Genomic DNA, 26,499 nt, shown 5'->3' on the forward strand with positions numbered 1-26,499 from the left:
CCCCGCCGTCGGGGAAGCAGCCGGCGTAGTGAGGCCGCGGGCCGGGCGCGGGGGCCTTTCCTGTCTGGGCCGCGGCCCCAACCGCTGGCAGCGCTTCCGGCGGGGCTGCGGCCGGGCTGCACTATCAGCTCGGCGCCAGACGCCCGGCCAGGATACTTGTGGTGAAACTGTGAGGGCGCACTTGGCCCTCTGGGGTTTCTCCATGTCAGCCTCCAAGACAAATGGAGAGGGAGACTGACACACGGCCCTCTTCTTCAGCCACCTTTTCCTCCCTCTGACCCCCCGCGGCCGTGGGCAGCTCGAGGCCCATCCGTGGAGGAGGCAGGCTGGACGATGGGGCTGGACAGCGGGGCTGGAAAACGAGGTGGACAGCGGGGTCGGATGATGGGCTGGACGGCGGGGTCGGGTGATGGGCTGGACGGTGGGGTCGGGTGATGGGCTGGATAGCAGGCTGGCCTGGGTGCCTAGACCGCACGTGGCCCAGGAGCGCCCACTCCCCACTGTGGGCCCAGGGAGGAGGCTGGTCCTCGACCAGTGAACGTGTCTGTGTCTGGGGCACCTCGCCGTGCACCACGGGCCAGGCCAGTCCAGTCCACCCTCGCCCCGGGCTTAGGAGGGGGAACCAGGCCCCGCTGGCCACTAGGGAATCCAGGACCAGGTAGGAACAGGGGGGCCCGCGCCCCAGAGCTGGGGATGCGCGGAGCTGGGGCAGCGGGCGCGCAGGCCTCGCCCGGGTCCCGCTGGGGTGATGGACGAGGCCCGGTCTCCTGCCGGCCCAGCGCAAGTCTGGTCCAGGCCGGGCAGCGACTCCCGGCTCCCGCCCCTAGGTGGCACCACCGCTAGAGCCCTCGGCTTCACCAGGGGTGCGGCCTTGCGCATGCGCGGCTCCCCTAGCCGCGTCTTCCCGGCGGGCCCTCCGCGCCTGCGCACCCGGCGCAGCCCGTGTAGTGTCGGCGGGTTTCCGGGAGTCGCGAGGGCGCCAGGCAGCTTGCTCCACGGCCTGCGCGCGGCCCGCCGGCCCAGCAGAGGGCGCCCGCCAGCACGACCCTCGGTTTCTAACCCGGGTTCTTCCCTTCCCTGCTCCGAAGTGAGGGATTTACCCGAACTAGGCGGGCGGGGAGGCTGGAGGAGAAGCTGCCTAACAGCCGGCCGAGGCGGCCCCCGCCCCAGGGGAGCCCGCCCTGCAGCCCGGGGCCGCGGCCGAGCGCAGCCCCGCCTGCGGCCTCGAGAGCGGAACCCGAGGACCCGGCGCGGCCAGAAGCTCTTCGGAGGAGCCAGCATTAAGGCCGAGGGAGCGGCCGCGAGGTACCGTCACCTGTTCCCTCCCGAGGGCTAACCGAACACCGCCCGTCGGTCTCCCAGGCTCCCCGAGACCACAGTGCCGGTGGGACCGGGAGTCGTGCAGCCCCGCTCTGGAGCGAGCGTCTTCCGTACCCTCCCCGCCCCCCGCCTCAAGCCCTTACACTGTCCTCCATCATTTCCTCTTCAGCCTCCCACTCCCACCGGACACTCCGCGACGGCAGTTAACACACCTGAACCCGTCCATCCTCAACCTGTCAGTTGCACCGGGAAGCCTCCCCGCGGTCCCGCGCCCGTCCCCACCGCCCAGCCACGCAGTTCTGCAGTCACCACCTCAACGACCCGCTCCGAAACCCCACAGCCTCCTCTTGGTAGACCCGAGACACACACTGCCCGAGTCCACGCGGTCCTGCGCTCCCTTGCCGCACCCGCGCAGCGTCGTGCTCCAGGCGGCCGCGGCACCCTGGGGCCCTAATACTCAGTCCTGGGTCTCCACCACCCCACACCCTTCCCCGGCAGTGGACCCGCAGCCTCCAGCTCGCCGTTTCCGCAGCCGTCTCCACGCCGAATATCCAGCTCCCACGGACGGTCCCACCGGGCGGCTCAGGCACACCCCGCCCCTCACCAGGTCTGAAACAGAATTCATCATCGTCTTCCTCAAAACTGGCCTCGTGCAGACTTCCCCACATTAGGTGAATGGCACAGCCATCCTGCCACCCTCCCCACCAAGATGGAAGGCACCAACTGGGTATCACACGCTGATTTGAACATCTAGCTGATAACACGAGGGTGAGCGTATCAGGCGAGACCTCTGCCTCATCAGGGCTGGTCCAGTGATCACACGCGTTCCGACAGCGCTGGAAGATGTGGAGGACGGGTACAGGGTACCACAAGAGAGCACGACAGGATGGGTCCCAGAGGTCGTGGACGGCTTCCCGGGGGCAGTACCTAAGCTGTTTCCTGAAGAACGAGCAGGACTTCACTAGGTGAGGCTAAGGCGTCCACCCTAGGCGGGGAGGAGAGTGGAGTGGAGGGAGTTGATCACTCAGCAGCCGATTCCCCCACATAAGTCTCTCCAGTCCATCCGTGTCCCTACATCACCACCCTGGCCCACGCCTTCATCTTCTGCCTGGGTTACAGCAGGCTGGCAGGCCTTCTCCCACATCTACTTATAGCCTTCAGTTCGTTCTCAGCCAGAATCAAAGCTAAGCGTGTCTCTCATACACGGCTCGGTCTTCCCTTGACTTTAGGGTCAAGCCAAAAGCCTGGGCCGACCTGTAAAGCCCTGTCTTGTCTGGGCTCTTCCAGCTCTGCAGCCCTGTGTCATACACTTTGTACCCCACTCTCTGGATTCCCTTCAGGTCCTCAAGCCCCAGGGCCTTGGCACATGCTATGCCACTTTCTCAGGGAAACTTTCCCCATCCAGTGCTCTCCTGTATTTACCATCAGAGGACCCTGTCCCTCTTCCTTACAGGGTTCTATCAGTTTGTGACTATGAGTCTGTGTTGATCACGTGACTGTTCTCCACAAGAGCCATCTCTGCCCTGCTCATTGTTTCCTTAGTGCCCAGAAGAGCCCATGACACAAGCACTGTGACACCCCACCACTCTGTTCTGGGACCTTACCTAGGCCACTTTACCTTTGTGGCGTCAGTGTTCTAACATGTAAAATGTAACCAGTACTTGCCATGCAGACTTGCTCTCAGGAGCGAATCCATTATTTAATGGATAAAAAGCACTTGATAAAAGTACTATCCCCAAAGTTAAGAAATAAGTTATGAGAGGCGTTCAACAGAACAGAACAGATGTTCACCGTTCCAGCTTTATTTTCATTTGGTCACACATGCTTTAAAAAACATACACACACGCCTGTAAAATACCCAAACATCAGGAATTAGAAGGGCATAAAACAAGGGGCTTACAGGTGGAAAGAATATCCTAGGCTTCAGAACAAACAAAACCAACTCAAAAATTTCTTTGTTCAAAACACAAAAATATTTTGTTTTTAAAAACATTTAAGTTTTTTTGTTTTTTTTTTTAAAAGGAACATTTTAGGGACAAAAACTTCTTGTATTGCCTGAGGCAGAGCCTGGCTTCTTTCTTCCTTGAAGGCCTTTTGCAAAATACAGAAGCCAGCATTTGCTCGCCTTGATGTTCACCACTCCCACCCTGCCCTCTGGAAGTGCAGGGCTACAGGGCATCCAGGATGTGGTCGATCTTGGTGACCAGCTCCTGTCGCTTTCCCGAGATGAGCTTCTCGTTCTCGATGTACGTGTCTTTCTTGAGCTTGCCAGCCACCAGCCGCTCGGCCTCCACTGCCGACTTCAGTACCAGCTCCTTGACCTGCGCATCCAGTTTCTGCATTTCGCTCACCTGGCCGAGGCAAGAGCAGGGCAGGGCTCGAGTGTCCTCCGCGGCCCCGCCCCACAGACACCCCCCCCACACCCCCGCCGCCCAGGGCAGAAGGGCTGCTGTGGAGGGAGAGGCCAGCTTCACCCCCTGTAAGGCCTGTTCCCACAAGCTCTGGCCCCTGTGAGCCAGTCCCTTCACCACCCCCGGCCCCAGATGCGGAGAGACTGTAAGGACCAAGTGTGGAAACACCGACACCCCCCGGCACAGTGCCGGACACATGCAGGCACTCAGTGAACGTTCGTTCGTTCTCTTCCCTCCCACGGCCAAACTTGGCCAGGGATTTGGTCGGGCAGAGGGCCAACGGCCGCGGGCGGGCGACTCCTGTTAGCACCAACTGGGTGTCAGGCTGAGGCCTTTTATAGCCACAGTGATTCAACACTCAACAGACACTTGTGAGCCATGAAGCCAGGCACGACGCTACACTGGAAAACAGCAGTGACGACAGATGAGGCATCGCACCCTCAGGAGCTGACACACGATAAATACTTAAGCACACGGATACGTGGTTTCACAGAGGGGTGCGGAGACGGAGCAGGAGTGGGTGGGGGCGTGTGGAGGGGGCACCCCGGGGGCTTTCAGCCTCATTTACAGGCACCAAGAACTCATGCAGCACGTCCTAGGCAGGGTTCCCAGCGCTTCACATGCACTAACTCATTTCACATGACCGCTGTGAGCTCAGTAAGGATTAACAGCTCCCCCATTTTAGAGATGAGGAAACTGAGGCACACAAGTTAGGTAACCTGCTCAGGTTCAGAAAGTCTGAATCAGAGCCTGGAGTCAAACCCACAATTCTAAGTCTGGGTGCTTCTCCCTGCAGCCCGAGCAATCTGGAGCCTCGTCCAGTCTGGCCTCCAGGAGAGAAAGCAGCTGCTCTCAACACCAGTGCTGTGGAGGCCAGCAGCACTTCCTCCAAATCCAGCTCACAACCAAGAGCCCAAATCTCGTTCCACCCCAAGGGTCAGAACCACGCGACGCGGCCATAACTGGGCGCGCCCACCCCACAGGCCAGCGGCGAGCAAGGCCACGCTGGGCGAGGCAGGAAGGAGCCGGGTGACACGGCGACGGCAGGCACTTACTCTGTCGCACAGGTCGGAGCCCTCTGTCTTCAGCCTGGACTGCAGCAGCGCCACCTCGGAGGCCAAGGCCTTGTGCTCTGTTTCCAGGCTCTTCTTGCCACTGTTGAGGGTGGACACGTCCCGGGACTGTTTGTACCTATTGACTGTCTCATCAAAGTGACGGTAGAGACCTAGTCTCTTGTTGACCAGGGTCAAGACCTGCTCTGTGATGCAGGCCACCTTCATCCTGGCTTCTGCAGCCGGATCCTGGGGGAGAGACACCGTGTGTGATGACATCCAGCCCTGAGCCCACTGCGACCTTCTCCTCCCAAGGAGCACCCACCACTAGCACACAAACGAGAAAAGCCACCATCTTGGAAAGTCAGAGAATCACACTCTTGCCGACACTGACCCTGGAACGGTTCAGCAATGGGCAGGACGGGGGACAGGAAGATGAAGCAGACGTTCACATCCAAGTCCAGCAGGACAGACACACTGGTATAAAAGGGATACTAATGCCAGGGTGCACCGTGAGAGGGGTATGAGGTGCTGAGGGAGGAGAAATTCCATCTCAGGCCGGGGAAGACTTCCAGGACGTGTTTCCAGGACCTAAAGGATGAAGCCCAAGCTCCTTAGCCAGCCAAGGCCCTTCAGACGCAGCCCCATGTACTCCCCAGAATCCCTAACCAGTGGGCTACTGCAGAAGCCCTAACCGGGCATGCTCAAAGGCTGACTCTGGCCTGCAGAAGGTCGATTTGGCCCACAATTAGTTTTTTTTCCCTCAGTAAATTATCAAAGCTTTAAAATAGAGATGTATACACAGGAAATCAGTTGAATAAACTATGACTTATCCATACAAGAGAGTCCTCTGCAGCTATAAAAAAATAACAAGGAAGAAAGCTCTCTATGAACTGATATGAGTGATTTTCAGGATACGTTAGTTAAGTGAAAAAAGCAGTGAAAAATAGATATGCTGTTGCTACCTTTTGTGTACAAAAGAAGAAAATAAGAATTAAATATCTGCCTATTTTTGCAAAATAAACAAATCAGAAAGGCTACCTAGGGGACTGATGAAATTGTTCCCTACAAGGCAGGGTGGGACAGGGTGGAGGAAACCACACCATTTTCAAGTTGTCAATTTAGAACTTTGTTAGTGTTCTACGGTATCACAACCAACATTAAATATTACCAATGATGGAGGAAGAAACCAGAATAAAATTCAAGCATCAATGAACCTAATACCTTTCAAATGAGTAACCAGGGAAAGAAGAACAGAGCAACTACCTTGGGATCACAGACTCTGACACTATGGTCTCAATCTAAAGACAAAAAGAGGGCTTCCCTAGTGGCACAGTGGTTGAGAATCCGCCTGCCAATGCAGGGGACATGGGTTCGATCCCCGATACTGGAAGATCCCGCATGCCACGGAGCAACTAAGCCCGTGTACCACAACTACTGAGCCCACACTCTAGAGCCTGCGAGCCACAACGACTGATCCCGTGTGCCACAACTACTGAAGCCCAGGAGCCTCGAGCCCGTGCTCCACAACAAGAGAAACCACTGCAACGAGAAGCCCACGCACCGCAACGAAGAGTAGCCCCCGCTCGCCACAACTAGAGAAAGCCTGGACGTGGCAACGAAGACCCAATGCAGCCAAAAATAAATTAAATAAATAAATTTATTTTAAAAAGTAAAGACAAAAAGAACTGCCAAGAAACCTGGCGCTCTACTGGCAGGTTTGGTGTTTGGAGTGGTATGAGTGCAGCAACTGTGGAACTGTTTTGTTTTGTTTATAGACTTCAGCAAATAAACAAACACACTGATGTTGGGATCCAGGCAAAGAACCCTGCGGTGTTAGACTGGAATAACTCATATTTCAAATGCCACATGTATTTATCTCCCGGCTCTGTCTGCTGAAAGGGCTGAGGAGCAGAGATGCTCCAAGAGCAGTGATCACAACCAGCTCCCAGATCATGGTCTCCAGGTACCATTCTGCACTGAAAGGAACCGGAGCTCCTCGGAGAAAGTACAAGATATGCCGGAAACGTACTGCTGCACGCTACAATAAGGAAGCGCACAAAAATACGATGTAGACGGAAAGACAGTCAAACCTGGGACACTTGAGCATCAAAAGGAACGGCACAGTGGACAGTAATCCAGTAAAATAACACATGAATCCAAACGAATAATGAACCAACCAACCAACAAGAAAAGCTTTTCCTTATGGTAGAAAACCACCTAGTAAGGTAAAAGGCACCATAGTTTTTCAGCCACCACAACTATCAGATTCAGATAAGAATTAGTAATAAATACTGTAACTAATGGGTGAATATATATGATATTTATATAGCCTCAAACAGATTATGTATTAATTGCAAAGAAAAACAGTAACGTTACAGTGAATAAACCAAGAAAGGCACCAACTCAGCCAAGGAGTCAGCATCAGCACGCCCGGACCAAGCGACAGCAGGCGCCTCCCGACGGGATGCACTGCGGACACAGCACCACTTCATAATGTTCTCGCCCAAAATGCATAATCTGCATTTTCAAGGAGAAACATAAGAAACCTAACGTACACACAAGGCCGAGGAATGTCCCAGATTAAAGCAGACTAAGGAAATATGACAACTAAATGCAATGCATCATCAACTGAATTCTGAAGTATGAAAAAGAATGGCTATAGAAGTTACCCTTGGGGCGATCAGCAAAATTTGAGCCTGGACTGGGTGCTGGTTGTTATTAGAGCAACGTCACATTCCGGACTTCGATCATCGTGCTCTGGCTCTATGAAACGGGGCCCTTGGGGTCAGGCTGTGCACACGCCTAAGCATTCAAGGGAGGCGGGCAACTTAAACGGCTCAGGAAGAGTACATACGACAGAGAGGCCAAATGTTAACCACTCCGTCCAGGAGAAGAGTGCACAAGAGTTCGTTTTACTATTCTTGTAAAATGTCTAAATGCAGAAATATTTTAAAACTCGGGATTTTTTAAATTAATATAGCTTAGGAAATGGGGATATGTCACAGTAAAACCTAGACTCAGCCCTTCTGCGTGACAAGGTGAGCAGCTGCCCTGGTGGCACCCCTACCCCAGGGCAGCCTCGCTGGTCTACGGAACCAGCCAGACCAACGTCCTTGCTCATTCGTACCAACTGCCACCCACAGGCCCCAGCAAAAGCCTGCCATGCTGTCCCACAAGCTGCTCCCTGAGGCAAAGGCCCCGCCCCACCTCTTCTGCCAGTCACTTCCCCGCGAGCCTTTCTGGGCACACGCTCTGCCCACCGCCTCTCCCCACGGAACTGGCCGCCAGCAGCAACCTGTCTCCTTCAACAGTGCATGTCCGTGACCACAGCAACAAAAGGAGGGGTCTCTAGGGTAACGGTCAGCTGAGGCCACGAGCAGGCAGAGGTGTATGTCGCGCGGCCGGGCGCTGGGAAAGCGAGTCAAGCACGCACTGCAGACGGCCGAGTTGGGTACCTTTGTGATGGAGAAGTCCAGCCTGACGTAGACGATGACGGTGAAGAACAGGACGTAGAAGGCAGCCACCACCAGAAGGGGCTCCTGCAGCATGAGCACCTTGTTGAAGGTGTAGTGCACCTGGGGGGAGCCAGGAACACACGCTGACACACAGGTCCACCCGGACTCGGAAACCTGGGGGCGAAGGGGCCTCGCCAGGCCTACAACTGTCCGGGCTGCCCCCGCCATGTGCCCCACCCCCGCCCCCAGAGGCGGCTGTGCCCAAACCACTCCAGGCAAGGAGGAGAGGATGGCAAGTCCCTGACCCTGCAGCCACTGTCCAGGGAGGAGGCCTGGGAGGCAGGGCTGTGGAGCGCATACCACCATGTCCTGAATGTGCTGCTCCACCAGGTTTTTCTTGTGGGCCACGATCACGGGGCGGCCAAACGTGTCCAGGTAGGTGTAGTGCAGCTCATCAGGGGCTCGGCTGATCTCATAGGGACTGTCCACTTGGATGTTTCTAGATGCCAATGGGAGGAAACTGAGCCTCACACAAACTGCACTGACCAACTAGGTTCACAGTGAGGATCCAAGGCCCAAGGGGTCTTCCAGGGTCACGAGTTCTACTCCACTCTCCTCCCCTCCCATCACAGGGAACACCCAACCCCCTGAGACCGCGGACCCACTGTCAGAAAGCCCTGAGCATGAGAATGTTTTGTCGCCCATGCCAAGGGCAGGGGGCCCTGTGAGTGTCAGCTGGTTTCTGCCAAGTGGACCCTAGAGACGCTGTGGCTCTGTCCTTTCCCAAGCCTGGTTCTTCACCTTAGGCCAACATTTGATGAGATCCCTTACCCTTCCAGATTCCTTCCTTTCTGCTTAAACTGGCCAAAGACAGCTCCCTCTGTTTATAACCATGGAACCTGATATACCATCTGAGACCACCCTCCCCCCCACCTTCTGAACCTGGTGTGACACACCCAGGACAAGACAAAGCCCTCTCCACTATCCCTCCCCTTCCTAGGAGCACAGCCCAAGGCCACCCAGCTGCCTCAACTTTGCAGTTCTTTCCTTTTGCCAGTCACCTCATCGGACTCAGGCCATCACTCTGGCCTGCTATGAATCCTGCCCCTGTCACAGAAAGGGCTGTGTTGGGATAGCTCATAAGTGCATCTTGTGCCCTCACTGAGTCAAATGTCTCAGTTTAAACTCCACCAGAAGCCCCTCCTCTGCGCCCTAGAACCCAACGTCCCACTGAGGTGCCAAGAGGGCACCACCAGGAAGGGAGACAGGAAGGGAGGTCAGACTCACTTGGCCCCTTCTGGCAGGATGATTTTCACAGTCAGAGAGTCTATCACTTGTTCATCAAACACGTGGTCCACAAGCCTCATCTTCAATGCATACTGGTCTCCTGGAGGGTCAAGCAGACATAGCTGTGACTGGTTTCGTGCGTGTCTTTCTCCTAAGTAAAGTACTAGAATCTAGGCCCTGAACGTCACAAAAGGAGACACCAGCCACCACCGACTGTGTGCCTTCAATGAAAGAACACATCAGCTGAGTCTTGCTGAAAGGATCGACCTGAGTCTGATCAGGCTCCAGAGACAGCTGTTAATGGGCTAGAAATACGGAAGACAGAGGAATGTGCTGCCCTGCACTCTGACCCGCAATCAGCAAAATCCAGGCCATGGGCTACACTACAAATAAGGTCAACTTCTTCAACAGCTAAACCATGAGGAAAACAGATGGAGGAGGAAACTGTGGATTACTAGAGGTTGACAAGACAAATCAACTTTTTTGAAAAACGCAGAACTGGAGTATCTAGAGACATACAAGTGGGTGATAGAACGATGAAGAAATTCAAGAGAGTGTCCCCCAAAAGCCAGGACGGTGATCGCTGTTGTGGGGAAAAGAGGAGGTACATGAGGGCCTTCTGAGTGGCTGGCCAATTTCACTTTCTTGACCTGAGTGATGGTTACAAGGTGCTCCTCTTATAATTTACTGAACTTTACATTTGTATGATTTACTAGATTTTATTTTGCATTAAAAAGGTTTTAAAAAGAAAGACTTGGAAATATGACAAAATGTTTATAATCAATAGTTCTGGGTGCTTGTGTAAAAATGTTTATTATTCTCTGAATTTTTTATTTTTTAAATATTTCAAATTTAAAGAATTTAAGCAGTTCCTTCTTATGCTAGAACTGGGGGTAAGAAGCAGCTTTTTACTGTCCTATGTGAATTGATTACCATACGCAGGTATCACTTTTACAACAGTAATTTTTACTCACCCATGAAAAGTTGTTGCTGATATCCCAGCCTTCCTAAGAATGACAAGAGAATACCCTCTCCCCATCTAAAAGGACTGGCAATTATCACACACACACACACACACACACACACACACATGACACAACACAAAACAAACCCACAGGAAATTAAAGAAAAAGACAGTCTTTCCCTTTTCAACTCCCCAACAATTGAAAACTGACCCAAATTATAGAGGTACTCATAGCTTGGGAGGTTGTAGCCGACGATGTAATGGGTCTTCCACCCGCCGAAAAGAGGAAAGCGAGGCCGGATTTCCATCTCTACGGAGTCATCCAAAATAAGAAGGTGGCTGGTGGAAACATTGCCAATCTCATCCCGATAATAAACATCCTGTGCAGCAGCAGGAAGGATGGTCTGCAAGAGAGTGAGCATGCCTTCTGAAGACTCCAGAAACCGACGCAGAGGAAGCGATCCTAAGTCCAGAAGAGACTTCCTGCACCAAGCTCTTCACCACATCACTGCTTAATAGTCTCCAAACTGTGAACAACCTGAGCAAAGTCTAACTTCCCCCCAAAGGCTCCAGAATATCTAGATACCTCATCTGCTTCTCAATCAACGTCAGTAAATAGCCAAACTCTTCTAAACAGTAAGTAACAGACTCATAAATACCTTTGCAGATGCTAAAGACTTAACACAAAGGTAAAAATAATCTAAGTTATTTTGCAGGCGAGCAAACTAAAGATGGAGGAAATCACATGAAATCGCTAGGTGGTTTATGGTTTACTTATGAAAGGGGTTTCTCCACCTAATATTTTTAACTAATTTTTTAAAATCTTTACTTATTTTTAATTATTTATTTCCAAATCTGTAAGCAAATTTTGATAATTGAGAGGAAAATGTAATGCCTCTGTTTGCACAGTGAGCGCTTCTGTAATACTTAAGTACGTGAAAATGCTTCTAGGATTTCATTTATAAGACAGAAAAAGATACAAAACTGTATATGCAAACTGTATATGCAATACGATCAAATGTTTTTTAAAAACAGCATTATAAAAGAAAAAGGAAATATATAAAAGTGTGTCAGAAAAACTAGTGCCTGGGTTTGTTTTTCCTTTTTCCATTATTCAAATTTTCTTTAAAAAACATGACCTACTTATATAAATGGGGGCTTTTTTTTTTGGCCTTGATGCTAGTTCCCCAACCAGGGATTGAACCTGGGCCACAGCAGTGAAAATGCCAAGTTCTAACCACTGGGCCGACAGGGAACTCCTGGAGGCAATTTTCTTTTTTAACATTCTGTTGGTTCTAACACCGTCACTCAACTACCTGAACACCAGTCAATCCCAACGACTGTCCATAATTAGCTACTTTCAAAAAGCAAAAGAAAGGACAGATATGATAGTCATACTTTCCCCAATGTCCAAGTCCAACAGTCCATACCTTAAAAGAACGGATGGAGGAGACTCCACTATCTGGCTGTCTCTGGTAATCATAGCGCGAAAAAGGCCCCTTCAGCACAGCCCCTGTGTGCTTCAGGTCCACGTTTTCCTCCACAGCAATGTTACCCCAGTGGGAGACCTCGATGACTCGGGTCATGCTGGTGATGGTCAGGAAAGGGCTGTTGTTCTCAGAATGTACTTTAAAAGTGTCCTGGAGAGGAAGGAAACAAGCAGCTCAAAGTTTGGTGACAGAGGAATCAACACTAGCTTAAAGCAAATTGATTGGAAACAATTAGTACCAGGACGGTTAAACTGTGACACATCTAATGTATGCAACAGAATGGTTAAATTGTGCTGTCTCTAACGTAATGACATGGAAATATTCACGATATATTATTAATTGGAAAGATAGAATACACAAAGCTGTTTTAGGTTCCAACATAAACATTATTTGTTTTACAAACAAAATTGTCTATACTTATTATTTTATAGCGACTATGTGAGAAAAAGAGAACAGAACCTGAACTGAGATACATGAGAATCTCAACACAGATAGGAAACAGAATTACAGATTATTTCTACTTTCTCCTTGTAGTTTTTATTTTCCAAATTTCTGCAAATGAGCTTTTTAAATTGATTTTTTAAAGCAATTTTTACAGTTTTAAAATAAAATAAAATCTTAAGCTGTAAATAAAGAAAAACTGTAACTAGGAAATAAATATAAGATCTAACAGAGAAGACATAACCTCTCACCAGTGAGCTAACAAATAACTCATAACTGAGGGAGACACGTAGCATTACTGGATTGTTCTAACCTGAAGAAAAGTCATCTAGAAAAGTTCACAGAAGAGACTTTTTAAGATAACGTTTATGGAGTTGACATGTATGTATGTATCAGGCACTCTTTATGAGCTCTGAATAAGCACATAATTTCATTTAATCCTCAAAACATCACAACGAGGCAATTACTACTTATCCCCAATTTTACAAATAAAAAACCCAGAGGCCCAGCAGTTAGTATTAAGAAATCTTTCTGGTCACAGATACAGATTGGTGGTTGCCAGAGGCATGGGTGGGAGAAATGGGTGAACTGTTTTGTTTCTTTTTAATTTAAATAAACTGAATAACAAAATTTTTTAAAAGTAAAATTACAAAAAGACCAGAAAAACATCAAATTAAAAAGCTTTTGTACAGCTAAGGAAACTACCAACAAAACGAAAAGGTTGCCTACTGAATGGAAGAAGATATTTGCAAATGATACAGCCAATAGGGGATTAACATCCAAACTGTACAAAGAACTCCTACAACCTGACATCAAAAAACAAAGGACCCAATTTACAAATGGGCAGAGGATCTGAACAGACATTTTTCCAAGGAAGATATTCAGAGAGCCAACAGACAAATGAGAAGATGCTCAACATCACGCATCATCAGGCAAAGGCAAATCAAAACCACAATGAGGTACTATCACTTCACGTCTGTCAGAACGGCTATCATCAAAAGATAATAAATAACAAGTGTTAGTGAGGATGTAGAGAAAAAGGAAACCTCGTGCACTGTTGCTGGGAATGTAAACTGGGGCAGCCACAACAGAAAACAGTATGGAGATTCCTTAAAAAATTAAAAAAACAACTACCATATGACCCAGCAATTCTACTCCTGGGTATTTATCCAAACAAAATGAAAAACACTCATTAGAAAAGTTATATGCACCTCAAAGTTCATAGCAGCATCATTTACAACAGCCAAGATACAGAAGCAACCTAAGTGCCCATCAATAGATGAATGGATAAAGAAGATGTGAGATACACACACACACACACACACACACACACAGTGGAACACTACTCAGTCATAAAAAAGAATGGAATCTTGCCATTTGTGACAACATGGATGGATCTAGAGGATACTATGCTAAATGAAGTAAATCAGAAAAAGACAAATACTGTATGATTTCACTTATATGTGGAATCTAGAAAACAAATGAACAAAATAGAAACAGAGTTATAGATATAGAGAACAAACAGGTGGTTGCCAGAGGGGAGAGGGGGGTCAGGGAGGGAGAGAAATAGGTGAGGCACATTAAGAGGTACAACCTTCCAGTTGCAAAATAAATGAGACAAGTATGAAATGTACAGTGTGGCGAAGTCAATAACTACATAATATCTTTGTATGGTGACATATCCTAACTGCACTTATGGTGGCGATCGTTTTGAAATGTACAGAAATACTGAATCAATATATTGTATAACAGGAACTAACATAGTGTTGTAGGTCAATTACACTTCGAAAACCAAAAACCAAACAAACAAACTCATAGAGAAAGAGATCAGATTTGTGGCCCCGAGAGGCAGAGGCAGGACGGAGGGAGAATTGGAGGAAGGTGGTCAAAAGGTCCAAACTTCCAGCTGTAACATAAATAAGCACTAGGGAAGTGACATACAACGTGATAAATATAATTAGCACTGCTGTACATTCCATATGAAAGCTAAGAGAGTAAATCCTAAGAGTTCTTATCACAGGAAAAATTTTTTTTCTATTTCCTTAACTTTTTTTTATTTTAATTTCACGGCCCCTCGTTCCATATAATTTATATATGAAGCACCCAAAACTGGAGCCGAGGCCTGAACAGTGTCTATTTCTTTAATTTTGTATCTGTATGAGATGATGCACGTGCACTAGCTCCTGCGATCATCACTTCATGATATAAGTCAAATCACGACGCTGTACACCTTGAACTTACTCAGGGCTGTATGTCAATTTAATCTCCTTAAAAATGGAAGAAAAAGAAAAAGTTAAAGGCCAAAAGAACCAGAAAAACACCTTTCTTTCCCAAAAGTCCAAGAAGTAGACAAGATAAGGTTATTTTGTTTTGCTATTTTATTATAATTGTAGTTAACAGCATTTAATGCCAATACCGGCACGGCTATGGGGAAACTGGCAGTTCCATAGTGCTGGTGCCGTAATACACTGGCTAAATTTTCTGAAAAAGCATTTGGCAGTACAGCAAGAGATTTTTAAATGTTTATATGCTTTGATTTGAAAACTTGTACTTCAAAAACTCTATCCTGAGAGTACAGAGCAAAGAAAAGATAGAGAAAGGACGGCTGAAGCATTGTAGCAATAGCCTGACAACCACTGAATCTCAGCGACAGATGGCTGTCCGTTTACGATACTCTATACTTCCGTGTGTTTGAAACGTCCCATAATAACAACATCTTTTTTACGCCTTCATCACTCCCTCTGCCTTTAAGGCTCACGCCCTAGGCTCAGCAACACCACCAGCAGCTAACCCCAGCCACCAGGGCCAGCACAGCTCAGGTTTTCCCATCCCCGCGCCTTTGTCCCTCCATCGCCTCTGCCCAGAATGCCTGGTTTCCTGCTCCCCCAACTCCCACCTCCTTTAGAAAGCCCTCCTCAAGCCCCAGCCTCTATCTGAACTCCCAGAATGAGGACAGTGAGCCCCATGGAGTCACTTCTCGGCAGGTTAAAACTCTGGGGATGATCTGACATGGTGCTTTGGATTCCCACCCAAGCCCCTCAACGCGTAGTCACCCCCGCAGGAGATATGTCCCTGAAGCAGACAGGGGTGGCCTGGACTCCACAAGGGCCCACCTGACTATAGGCAGGGACATCGCGGAAAGGTCCGTAATCCAGGAGGTCCTCGGAGCGCGTGGGGTTCCCCAACTTGGTGTAGCTCTCCACGTTTCGGGAGGCGAGTTTCACACGCATGGTTTGTGTCTTGGTCGGGTAGGGAGAGTAGAAATAATGGTTCCCCTCAAACACCACAAACTGTTTCTCCGACTGGGTGATCTGGGTTGGATATGGCTGAAGCACATGGGTATAAACGGCTTCCACAATGACTGAAACCTTGGCCCCGGGATCAAGAGCGACTGGGAGCTTGACGGTGAAGAATCTCCCGCTGGAGCAAGGATGAGGAGAAACAATTAAGAGAGACCAAGAAACTGAAAAGAGTACAGCAGCTTAAAATCACAGCAAAATTTTGTACCAAGATAAAAGCAGTTACTTCTAAGAGATCACCTTCAACCTACTAATTTAAGCCTTTCTAAAAATTTATTTATTTGGCGTTTATTTATTTATTTTATTTATTTTATGTTTGGCTGGGTTGGGTCTTTGTTGCTGCACGTGGGCTTTCTCTAGTTGCAGCGAGCGGGGGCTACTCTTCGTTGCGGTGTGCAGGCTTCTCATTGCGGTGGCTTCTCTTGTTGCGAAGCACGGGCTCTAGGCGCGCGGGCTTCAGTAGTTGTGGTGCACGGGCTCAGTAGTTGTGGCTTGCGGGCTCAGTAGTTGTGGCGCACGGGCTTAGTTGCTCCACAGCATGTAGTATCTTCCCGGACCAGGGCTTGAACCCTGGTGTCCCCTGCATTGGCAGGCGGATTCTTAACTGCTGTGCCACCAGGGAAGTCCCTTCCTGCTTTTTAACGTGTGTTTGAAAACTATCCTTAGTAAAGTGTTTTAAAATAAAAAACAAGTGCCAGGCCCCCTGCTAGGTACTGAGGTTAGAGCAGAGAAGGCGGCAAGTTCAAACCCAGGCTTCATGTTCAAAGAGCTCAGTCTACCTCCTGTGAAAAAGCATCACTGTTGGGTTTCCCTGGTGGCACAGTGGTTGAGAGTCCGCCTGCCACACAAGAGACACGGGTTCGAGCCCTGGTCCGGGAAGATCCCACATGCCGCGGAGTAACTAAGCCTGTGTGCCACAACTACTCAGCCTGCGCTCTAGAGCCCGCGTGCCACAACTACTGAAGCCCGTGCACCCTAGAGCCTGCGCTCCGCAACAAGGGAAGCCACCGCAATGAGAAGCCCGCGCACCACGACGAAGAGCAGCCCCCGCTTACCGCAACTAGAGAAAGCCCGCGCAGCAACAAAGACCCAACGCAGCCAAAATTTTTTAAAAATAAAAAAATAATAATAAAATAAAATAAAAGGCATCACTTTCAGCGCCGTGAAGGCTGGCGAGGAGGTGTGGTAAGGCTGTCTACCCCTTGGAAACAGGACGGTAGCCAAGCGGCGATGGGAAGGTGTCTGCTGAGGCAAACAGCCCGCAGGTCCCACCCACCGGTTTCCCATCTGTTGGCTGGGGATCCCTACCCCCATAGATTAGAGACCTGATGTGGCATGGAAGTAACTACTTTCCTGTTGTGAAACACACTGCCATTCTCAGGGGAGTCCAGTTTCAGCACGAGGAGTCAGAAAAGACATCATAAACGGGTCCAGAATGCAGGGAGCCTGTCGCCTGCTACCACACACTCTACTAACTGAGACAGCCTCTAACATGCTGGGCCCATTCTAAGCGACTCTCCTAGTTATGATTCCAGCCCTGATGTGATAACCTACAACCAGACAAGGCAAGACAGACACAGATATGCTGACCGTTACCTTACCTTTTACCCTTAATTTTGGTTTCTCGTACTTCCAGATTGTTCTCTTCCTCATCCTCTCCCTTCACCTGTAAAAGGACAAAGGAAGTTATTCTTTTTTGTCTTTTAGTCTCTGAATTTTGAGTCAACAATTAACTAACTGCCGCAGAAGTCCACATTAAAACATTCAAACCACCAGAACTTTGCTGGTTTCAGTAACAATTTTTCAAGTGAAATACAAGAACACTGTCAAAAGACCTACTTTTGCACTGAATAAGCTGTATGATATGCTCTAGAAAATCATATTTTCCTGAATGATCAAATACACACATACAAATCAAAATTACGCTTCCAAACACAGTTTACACTTCCAAATAGAAAGGCCAGAAAGGTTTCTTTCTGGACGTTTTCTTCTTCATTTACATTCCAATATGGCTATGCATAGAAAAAGTCCCAGTATTGTTTATTACTTTTATTTTTTCATTTTTTATTTTGGCTGCGTTGGCTCTTCGTTGCTGCGCGAGGGCTTTCTCTAGTTGTGGCGAGCAGGGGCTGCTCTTCGTTGCAGCGTGCGGGCTTCTCATCGCAGTGGCTTCTCTTGCTGCGGCACACAGGCCGCAGAGTGTGCGGTGCGGGCTTCAGTAGTTGCGGCGCATGGGCTCAGTAGTTGTGGCTCAAGGACTGTAGAGCGCAGGCTCAGTAGTTGTGGCACACGAGCTTAGTTGCTCCGCAACATGGGGGATATTCCTGGACCAGGGCTTGAACCCGTGTCCCCTGCACTGGCAGGTGGATTCTTAACCACTGCACTACCAGGGAAGTCCCTATTTACTGTTGTAGAAGAAAAGTCTCATGCATAACCAAAACTGATTTTAGTTGCGCAAAAGAAGTTAACAGCGGCAAAAGCAATGGCTACTGTGTGGCACACTCTTTTATTCTTATCCTTCATTGCAACCAGCTGTGCAACCAGGAAAAGGATGCCAACTCCGGCAGGCTGCAGGGTCTTTCTGAGAAAGAGCAGGCATCTTGAATGAGACTGTGGAACAGATTCTAAGGGAAAAACTTACACACACAGCACTGATCTCTTTGCCAACCCAACCTCCACCAAAAGAAAAAAAAATTTAAGACCACCTTTTAAGACTGGACCAGTGATTCCCAATCGGGTATACAAAGCTATAATGAGAAAGCTATTTGTCATATTTCAAAAAGCCTAAAAGTTATCATACAATCATCCTCAACAAAGGTGTACAGCCTAATAAAAACAACAAATTTCACTACTTTTACTAGAATCCTATCACAGTGGGAACATTCTAGTATACTTGTGCTTATCAGGAACTCTCATTGTTCAGTTATATGTTGATTTGTCTTAAGAAATATTTATTATCACTTCTAAATATTTACTAGATTCAATGTGTAATCTAATAAAAGGTTAGAGAAACAAAATATTTCAAATATAGGATCCAAATGAAAGCAAAAATAGTAAGATAAGTCTTTGGTAGTAAAAAGACAAGGAACCACTGGCTCCTAGTCGATAATCATCCCCGCCTCCTCTACCAGTTCCTAAACTTCTACATGTAGTGTTGAAGATAATTCACTGAAACAGTTTCTAGCAACCTCACCAAAGCCTCCCAGTCAGTTGTTGGAAAATACACATCTCTTGGTTAAGTTTATCATCCAGTTACGTTTCCCATTGGGATAGGGGTACAAGGGAGCACATACACCCGTTTGACTCATCTCGCTCTTGGACCACAAATCAAAAAATGGTTCTGAATAAACCTGGTGATGGGACTACAGGTTTTATACCCCAACAGAACCCTACCTCACACCATCTAGGCCACAAGAGGCAATGTCGTACACTGAAGAACACACACACACACAAAGCGTGAAAGAAACTAACCTGACTCTTTATTCTAAGACATCATGTAGGTTAAACAACTTAACCTCCCAGACTGCAGTCCTCACCAGCAGTAACAGTACACCTCGAAGGGCTCTTATGAGAGTTAAATGAGAATGTACTTAAAATACCTACCACAATACCCGACACAAGGTAAATTCTCAGTTAGGACACCAGTTAAGCGCTCTCCGGCATGATGGCCAGATAGCTTCTGCTGTCGTCTTGTTATACTGTGGCAACCTCACTAAATGATAACTTGCTTTTATAAAAGAATGGGATTTAACATTCAGAACATTCAAATGAAGTTTTAATCCATCCTTCCACAAACCTTTAAGTAAAACTGCGTGTTTCATCATGGACAAAGCATGATAAGGGAACAGGAGTCATTTCGGAAGCATGATCTCCATAAAGGTAACTTTATAGCTCCAAATTCAGCAGTCAGGTACGCTAAGAAGAAATACGACACTGGAATGACTATTCTCCAAACCAATAACTGGGTAATCACTTAATGGATGCTGTTTAAGGAAAACAGTAATAGAAGGCAAACCTCTGTATACGTATATTCCCTCTATTCCCAAAGCCAACACTGCTTCCTTGAGAGGCATAAAAATGACCACTGAAATGCATGGAAGAACAGAAGCAAAGTTGGGAGGCATTTACTGCGTTCCTGTAAGAATGAGAACCGGTCGGGGGGAGGGAGAGAACTGGACTTTCCCTTTCTGTACTGTATTACTTGCACGAGTTTTTAAACTAACTTTAAGGAAAAGGAAATTTTTTGAAGCCGCCGTTCGCAACCGTAAGAAGTGCGTTATATTAACAGCGGTTTCAAACGATTCCAAACTTGGAAGCCGGGGAGCTGCTCCATTTGCGATCGCACTGGACGGAGCCCAGCTCCCTGGCGAATCCGCGCTACGGCCGCACCACCGCGCGGCGCCCCCGCAGGCCACGGGCACAGCCGCCTGCGCCGCCGGCCGGGGCTGACGTGTCCGGGGCGGGGACGGGCGCCGGTCCTCCCGGCCGGCCCGTGTCCCCGGGCCCAGCTCACCTGCACGCCGAGGTACGCCAGCCGGGCCTCCAGCTCGGGCTCCAGAGCCAGTAGGAAGGAGGCGACGCGGGGCGAGGAGCTACCGCCCGCGTGCGCCAGGACCACCTCGGCCGTCACCTTGGCCAAGTGGCTGCTCAGGTCCACAGTGCGCTTCACGTCCTCGTTGATCAGCGGCGGCGCCTCCGCGGAGGCGCGGCCCGGCGCCGGGGCCCAGGCCCAGATCAGCAGCAGCAGCGGCAGCAGGCGAGCTGCGGGCGCCTCCATGGCCGTGACTGAGCTAGGCCGCGGGTGGCCCATCCGCGCGCGTACCCCGTGTCCGCCACGGCGCAGCCGCCCATTGGGCCCGCTGGCGCCCCAAGATGGCGGCGCCCAGGGGCGAGGACCCCGTCTCCATGGCAACGGGCGGCCCGCCGGGCGCCTGCTTGCGTGCACTGGCCGGTCTCAGGTCCCTGGAAGGCGCCCTGGTCTCCCCACCGCTCTCCCACAGAGGTAACACTGGCAAAGATAAAGGAGGAGCACAGACTGCGTCTGTCCACAGGAAGTGCTGATGATGAGTGAACGGTATGTTACTTTTTAGCTTAAAAAGTACTGCCTCCAAATTCTCCGTTAAACATGAAGCCATTTTCATTCTCTTTATTAATTCATCCTTTCACTCCCTCAAGAAACATTTATTGAGCTTTAAGTTGCATACCCATCCGAAAGAGAGGCAGTAAGACATCCTTTTAACAGAGAACATACTTTTGATGTGGAAGAATGAGAGGGAAGATGTCTTGTAGACGGTGAGCAGTCTGGGCCACAGAACTCCACAATCCTTTTGAGGAACTTGCATTAGTTCCGTTTGGGGGAACGAGACCCAATCTAGGCCAGACTACTCGCTCTCCCAGAAGCTGGAATCTGAAGGCAGCAACTACACCTGAAAACTGCAGAACTGATTCATGTGCGCTGGGAGGCCTGCAGAGCTGGCCAGGGTCCCGCTCTGATCCCCAGCTTCTCCGTGTCTGCTTCTTCAACGCCTCCCACTCTGGAAGCACAGGCTCTTCTCAAAAATAGAGGAGGAGGCTTCCCTGGTGGCGCAGTCGTTGAGAATCCGTCTAACGATGCAGGGGACACGGGTTCGTGCCCCGGTCCAGGAAGATCCCACATACCGCGGAGCGGCTAGTGCCGTGAGCCATGGCCGCTGAGCCTGTGTGTCCGGAGCCTGTGCTCCGCAGCGGGAGAGGCCACAACAGTGAGAGGCCTGCGTACCGCAAAAAAAAAAAAAAAAAGAGGAGGAAGGAACTCATTCCACGAGGCCATCATTACCCTGATTTCAAAACCAAAGACATCACAAGTGAAAATAAACTACAGACCAATGTGGGGTTTTTTGTTTTTTTCGATAAATTGATTTTATTTATTTTTGGCTGCGTTGGGTCTTCGTTGCTGCACGCGGGCTTTCTCTAGTTGCGGCGAGCGGGGGCTACTGTTTGTTGTGGTGCGCGGGCTTCTCATTGCGGTGGCTTCTTTTGCTGCTGAGCATGGGCTGTAGGCACGCGGGCTTCAGTAGTTGTGGCACGCGGGCTCAGTAGTTGTGGCTCACGGGCTCTAGAGCGCAGGCTCTGTAGTTCTGGCACACGGGCTTAGTTGCTTTGCGGCATGCAGGGATCTTCCCAGACCAGGGCTCGAACCCGTGTCCCCTGCATTGGTAGGCGGATTCTTAACCACTGTGCCACCAGGGAAGCCCACAGACCAATGTCTTTTACGAATATATGTGCAAATATTCTCAACAACATATTAGCAAACCAAATCCAGCAACATATAAAAAGAATTATATACCATGATCAAGTGGGCTTTCCCAAGAATAGGAGCTTGGTTTAACATCCAAAAGTCAATTAAAGTAATACACTATAATAATAAAATAAAAATGAAAGAGAAACGAAGATTCCCAGATAAACAAAAATTGAGAGAATTTGTTGCTAGCAGACCTGCATTCCAAGAAATAATAAAGGGAATCTTTCAGGCTAAAATGAAATGACACTAGACAGTAACTCAATTCCAAACGGCGGGGGCGGTGGGCGGGGGGAGAGTACCAATCAAGGTAACGATGTCGGTAAATATAAAAGACAATATAAAGTACTTTTTGTTTGTAGGCTTTTTTTTCTTTCTTTCTTTCTTTCTTTTAAATTCTGATTTAAAAGACAACTGCATAGGGAATTCCCTGGCGGTCCAGTGGTTAGGACTCAGTGCTTTCACTGCGGGGCCCAGGTTTGATCCCTGGTTAGGAAACTAGGATCCCACAAGCCGAGGGGCACAGCCAAAAAAAAAAAAAAAAAAAAAGACTACATAAATCATTAATTATACACATTATGTAGATACAAGTGCAAAGGCCTGATGTTCCTGTTCGCTTTGGTTTGTGTTGTCCAGCATGAATGTCACTCATTAAGGACGATATTTGACAATTTCAGTGTTCAACAGAAAAATACGATGAGGTTTCCTTCCTTCATTTCTTCCACGACAAGGCAATAATACCTGTGCATTTGAGCACCTGGCTTCACAAATCTTGTCTATTTCCCAAGGACAGAAACGGCATCTTCCCTGGGTCCTGGGCTGTCGCCCAGGAGTGTGATGACGATCAGGATGAAAACTCTCAGACTTGCCCTTAACTACACGTGCTGCCATTAAGGTGCTAACTCATCACCTATGTGGGAACTGATACCAGATACAAAGGTTATTTTTGCACTTTAAAGAGAGGTCTCCTGAAGCTCTGGAATGCATCCAAACAGGAAGCTACCCTGATGGAATGGGAGGTGGTCTGATTGGTGGATTGAAGCAGGTAGAGCAGGTAGTTATCTAAAAAGTCCTCAAATCACTGTATTTGCACTTATGACATAGAATATAAGTGCTACGCATCTTGGAAGTGTGAATCCCAAAGACGTCTATGAAGGAGGACAAGCAGGAGCCCTACAAGGGAGGCCAGGCTGCCAGGACAGAGCCAGGGCTGCCTCCGGGGCACTGCCCAACCAGTCAGGTCCCTGAGGGCTGAGAGAGCTGATAGCCAGGTCTACCAGAACACCAGCCCGTGGGGACCCATCACCAGCCACAGATAAGGGACAACTTCTGGGTGGGCCTGGGGATGGTGCTTCCCTGGGCCGTCTCCATAACCACTGCCGTCTGCTTCACGGACCCCCTGGACACACTCTAACTTGTCGCTGGCCTCGTTCAAATAAGCAGGTATGTTCATGCCTCGTCTGCTCCGCGGGAGGCCCTCTGCAGAAGCTTCCTCAGCTCCCGTCATTAATGTCCCCACCCCATGCACCACGCTGCCCCCACTGTCCTTTACCACTTCAACGCTCCCTGCCCAGGAGGATCCTCCAGGAAACCTGTGCAGACCCAGGGCAGCCCAGGGGCCATCCGCACGGGGTTGTTATCACTACGACCGATGGAGAAGAAACGGACGTTAAGAACCAGGTACTGTCATCCGAAAACTCAATCCTCGCAATAACCCCCCGATTAAGTAATGTTACCCACTTTACAAAAATAAAGGGGGGACGGATCTCCAGGTCATCTTCACCGGGGTTTAGCAGAGTGGGCAAGGAGGGCGCGTGTTCTCACCCGTAAATGGTAATAACAGCACGGGCCTCCCAGGAGGGGGCGAGGTAACAGACCCCGCAGACCCTCAACCCACGCGATCCCAGCCCGCAGCCCCGCGCCATCGCCGTTGCGCACGCTCGGGTGCCACCCCACCCGCGACCCAGCTCTGAGCTCCCGTCAATGCCCCACCCCCAGGAGACCCGGAAGCAGAATTCCCCGCAGGTCAAAGCTGGCGGCGCTACTCCGGCGCCGCCGCCAGAGGGCGCTCACGCCACCTTTGTTGGCTCGCGCCTCACGGGTCAAGTCAGCGGCCGGTCCCGGAAATGGAGGGCTTTGCCGTACAAGATGTACAACATGGCGGCTTCCTGTGTGGCGGTACGGCACGCTGAGAGGCTGGCCTGTTTCTGGGACACGCGGGGATTGTAGCAGGCTCCTCGCGAAAGACGGCTCCCGCGGAGTTTCCCGGTGTCTTTGTCGTCGGGTAGGTGGCCGAAAGTAAGAGATGGCGGCCCCCACTCTGCGTGGCCGGAAGTGGAGGCGAGTGTGCGGCGTGGCCCGTGGTCCGGCCGCTGGCGCAGGACGCTCGTGCTCTGCCGCGGTGGGGCGGCCTTTGGGGCTCCCGGCCCTTCCCGGGCTCGGCTTTGGGCCGTCAGTGCCCCGCGGCCACGTTAGGGGTTCCCTCTCGGCCATTTAGGGAGGGGCGCCGGTGCCCTCAGCTGCCTCGCGTGGACACGAAGGCTGACCTTCATGTCTTGACCACGAAACCAGGAATAACCAGGTGACATGAGTTAGTCTGTCCTTTCAGAGGAGTGACCTGCTATCGCTAGAAACCGCAAGACGGTTCCTACAGTAATGTGGACCCAACCCCAGCAGACACTAAGTGAAAAAAGCAAAGCGCGGAAAAACGTGTGAGGATGTGCATTGTTGGCGGGTTTTGGGTGTTTTTTAAAAAGACCCACGAGGATAGAGATGCCCACGAGCTCGCACAGGCAGAGTCCCAGCCGAAGGGCCGAAACGGGCGGTGAGGAAGGCAGCAGAGATGGGAGGACGGGGACAGGGGCGGGGGAAATAAGTTTGGGGATATTTGAGTGTGTGTTCTAAGTACACCAGGTCTTTTTATGAGGTCATCACATCATGAAGCGAGGAGGCAACGTTTAAAAAAATAGGTTTTTTCAGCTGGAGCCACGGTGGTTAATAGATTCATGAGATTGAATTTGTGAGGATAAAATTTTAGAGGTCAGTACTGTAGTATCAATACTTGCTGCAAAGGTTTCGAACCGATGAGACGACCTGAGTCTTGAAAGCGAGATTTTTGTTCTTTTTGCTTTTGTTTTTGCGGGGGGGAGGAGGAGCCGGGCAAACAGAAGGCGCTCAAGACCGGTTTGTTGAATGAATGAATGAATAAATGCCTTTTTGCTACAAGCACACATATTTTCAGTAGGTTCAGTTGCTGGTATATCTTCTGTGTTTTTAGGGTTAGTACCATGGAACACAATGGCAGCATTGACTTAGAAACTGAAGCAAGTTCTGCCTTAAAATCATCCTGAAATGTCTTCTTAATGTTTAAAAAATAAAGTAGTAGCAATTTCAGAAGTGGTATTGGTTTTGGGAATCACATATTTGAACGTGAGAGCAACGTCCTCCTTCCTGAAGCAACTGACCACAAGTGGACACCCTTGCACGTACCACTCGGGCCTGTGGTATACACATAATGCCATAGCTCTGGTGATGGAACTAGATAGAGTTAGCCAAGTTCCTAAGCTGTGCTAAGTGCTCAGGAAAGAGCATTTACTATTTGGGGGCAACCCTGAGTTGCTTGATACATTTTTGCCTCTGGGACCTTATAGGGGCTTTAAAAATATGCTAGTTGCCCTACGGATCTTACTTTTATTTTTATTATCATAGAGGCCATATAATGCAAAGAATTTAGCTCCTTATTGTGCATCGTTGAGTAAGTTACCTAACCTTCGCAGACTTCAATCTTCTCATGAGTAAGATGAGAATCACAAAACCTCTTTCATAGGGTCACCGTGGAAATGATTAGAGACGATGTATGTAAAGCACCTTGTGCAGGGCATACAGCAGGCGTTCAGCAGTGGTCTCTAGTTCTGCAGTATTTCAACCTCAGGGTTAAGGAACTAATACCGCACTCAGAGGCAGAATTTCTCCGGAGGGTAAGGAGCAGGTGCCCACAGGGTGACAGTTAACACAGGAAGCCTGCAAGGAGAAGTGGGGGCCAGCAGGTCTGCCGGCTTCAGGGCCCCCGGCTTCCCGTCTCCAGTGGGAGAATGCGGATATGGTCTGCAGGCCGTTTGCGGAGATGCCTCCTTGCTCACAGCCACCTGCACTGTTCCGCTCACAGACACCTCTTCGGAGCGTCTTCCAGGGCCTTTCAGAGGCATCAGCCTCCGTTTCTGCGGCTCATTGCTCATATTTCATTGCTCATTTAATATGAAACACGTACCGCGTATGTGTAAAATTTTTCTTTTAGTTTAATAATGGTAATGTACACATAATGTAGAACTCGGCATCTTAATATTTTTAAGTGTACATTTCAGTGGCGTTAAGTATGTTCACACTGTTGTGTAAGCAATCTCCGGAAGTCTTTTCATTTTACAAAAAGATGGAACTCTGTACCCATTAAAAAATACCTCTCCATTTTTACCTCCCCTGGGTCCCTGGCAGCCACCATTCTAC

General features: G+C 49.5%; 3 protein-coding genes across 3 annotated transcripts in view; 2 read left to right on the forward strand and 1 right to left on the reverse strand.

The window, feature by feature from the left end:
• The first annotated feature begins 876 nt into the window (after window positions 1-876).
• Window positions 877-3,312, forward strand: LOC113615742 (leucine-rich repeat extensin-like protein 5). The gene is made up of 2 exons (XM_027098498.1): window positions 877-1,305; window positions 1,490-3,312. The coding sequence occupies exons 1-2, from the start codon at window positions 878-880 to the stop codon at window positions 1,989-1,991; spliced, it is 930 nt and encodes a 309-aa protein (XP_026954299.1). The 5' UTR covers window position 877; the 3' UTR covers window positions 1,992-3,312.
• On the reverse strand, window positions 3,102-20,563 carry RPN1 (ribophorin I). The gene is made up of 10 exons (XM_027098497.1): window positions 20,236-20,563; window positions 17,324-17,388; window positions 15,537-15,843; window positions 11,923-12,132; window positions 10,704-10,896; window positions 9,529-9,628; window positions 8,602-8,740; window positions 8,242-8,361; window positions 4,787-5,032; window positions 3,102-3,671 (listed from the first exon to the last, which is right to left on the reverse strand). The coding sequence occupies exons 1-10, from the start codon at window positions 20,530-20,532 to the stop codon at window positions 3,489-3,491; spliced, it is 1,860 nt and encodes a 619-aa protein (XP_026954298.1). The 5' UTR covers window positions 20,533-20,563; the 3' UTR covers window positions 3,102-3,488.
• Window positions 20,564-24,214: 3,651 nt separating this feature from the next.
• Window positions 24,215-26,499, forward strand: part of RAB7A (RAB7A, member RAS oncogene family) — an 89,505-nt gene continuing 87,220 nt past the window's right edge. Inside the window, exon 1 of the mRNA XM_027098477.1 lies at window positions 24,215-24,283. The gene's annotated coding sequence lies outside the window, so the exon portion shown is untranslated. The remainder of the gene's footprint in view (window positions 24,284-26,499) is intronic.

Source organism: Aethalodelphis obliquidens, unplaced genomic scaffold (genome assembly GCF_003676395.1).
Source record: "Aethalodelphis obliquidens isolate GAN/ISIS:26980383/991018 unplaced genomic scaffold, ASM367639v1 scaffold123, whole genome shotgun sequence".
NCBI lineage: Eukaryota > Metazoa > Chordata > Mammalia > Artiodactyla > Delphinidae > Aethalodelphis > Aethalodelphis obliquidens.

What these genes read in the sequence shown, in the direction of transcription:
- RPN1 (XM_027098497.1), bottom strand. Translation starts at nt 20,532, where the DNA reads ATGGGCCACCCGCGGCCTAGCTCAGTCACGGCCATGGAGGCGCCCGCA. An exon ending in TGAGTACCTCTATAATTTGG is followed by an intron (nt 9,629 to 10,703) that starts GTCAGTTTTCAA and finishes TTGACCCTCCAG; the next exon opens with GAGACCAGTATGCATTGAAG. An exon ending in AGCACATTCAGGACATGGTG is followed by an intron (nt 8,362 to 8,601) that starts GTATGCGCTCCA and finishes GGCTCCCCCCAG; the next exon opens with GTGCACTACACCTTCAACAA.
- LOC113615742 (XM_027098498.1), top strand. Translation starts at nt 878, where the DNA reads ATGCGCGGCTCCCCTAGCCGCGTCTTCCCGGCGGGCCCTCCGCGCCTG. An exon ending in GCCGAGGGAGCGGCCGCGAG is followed by an intron (nt 1,306 to 1,489) that starts GTACCGTCACCT and finishes TTTCCTCTTCAG; the next exon opens with CCTCCCACTCCCACCGGACA.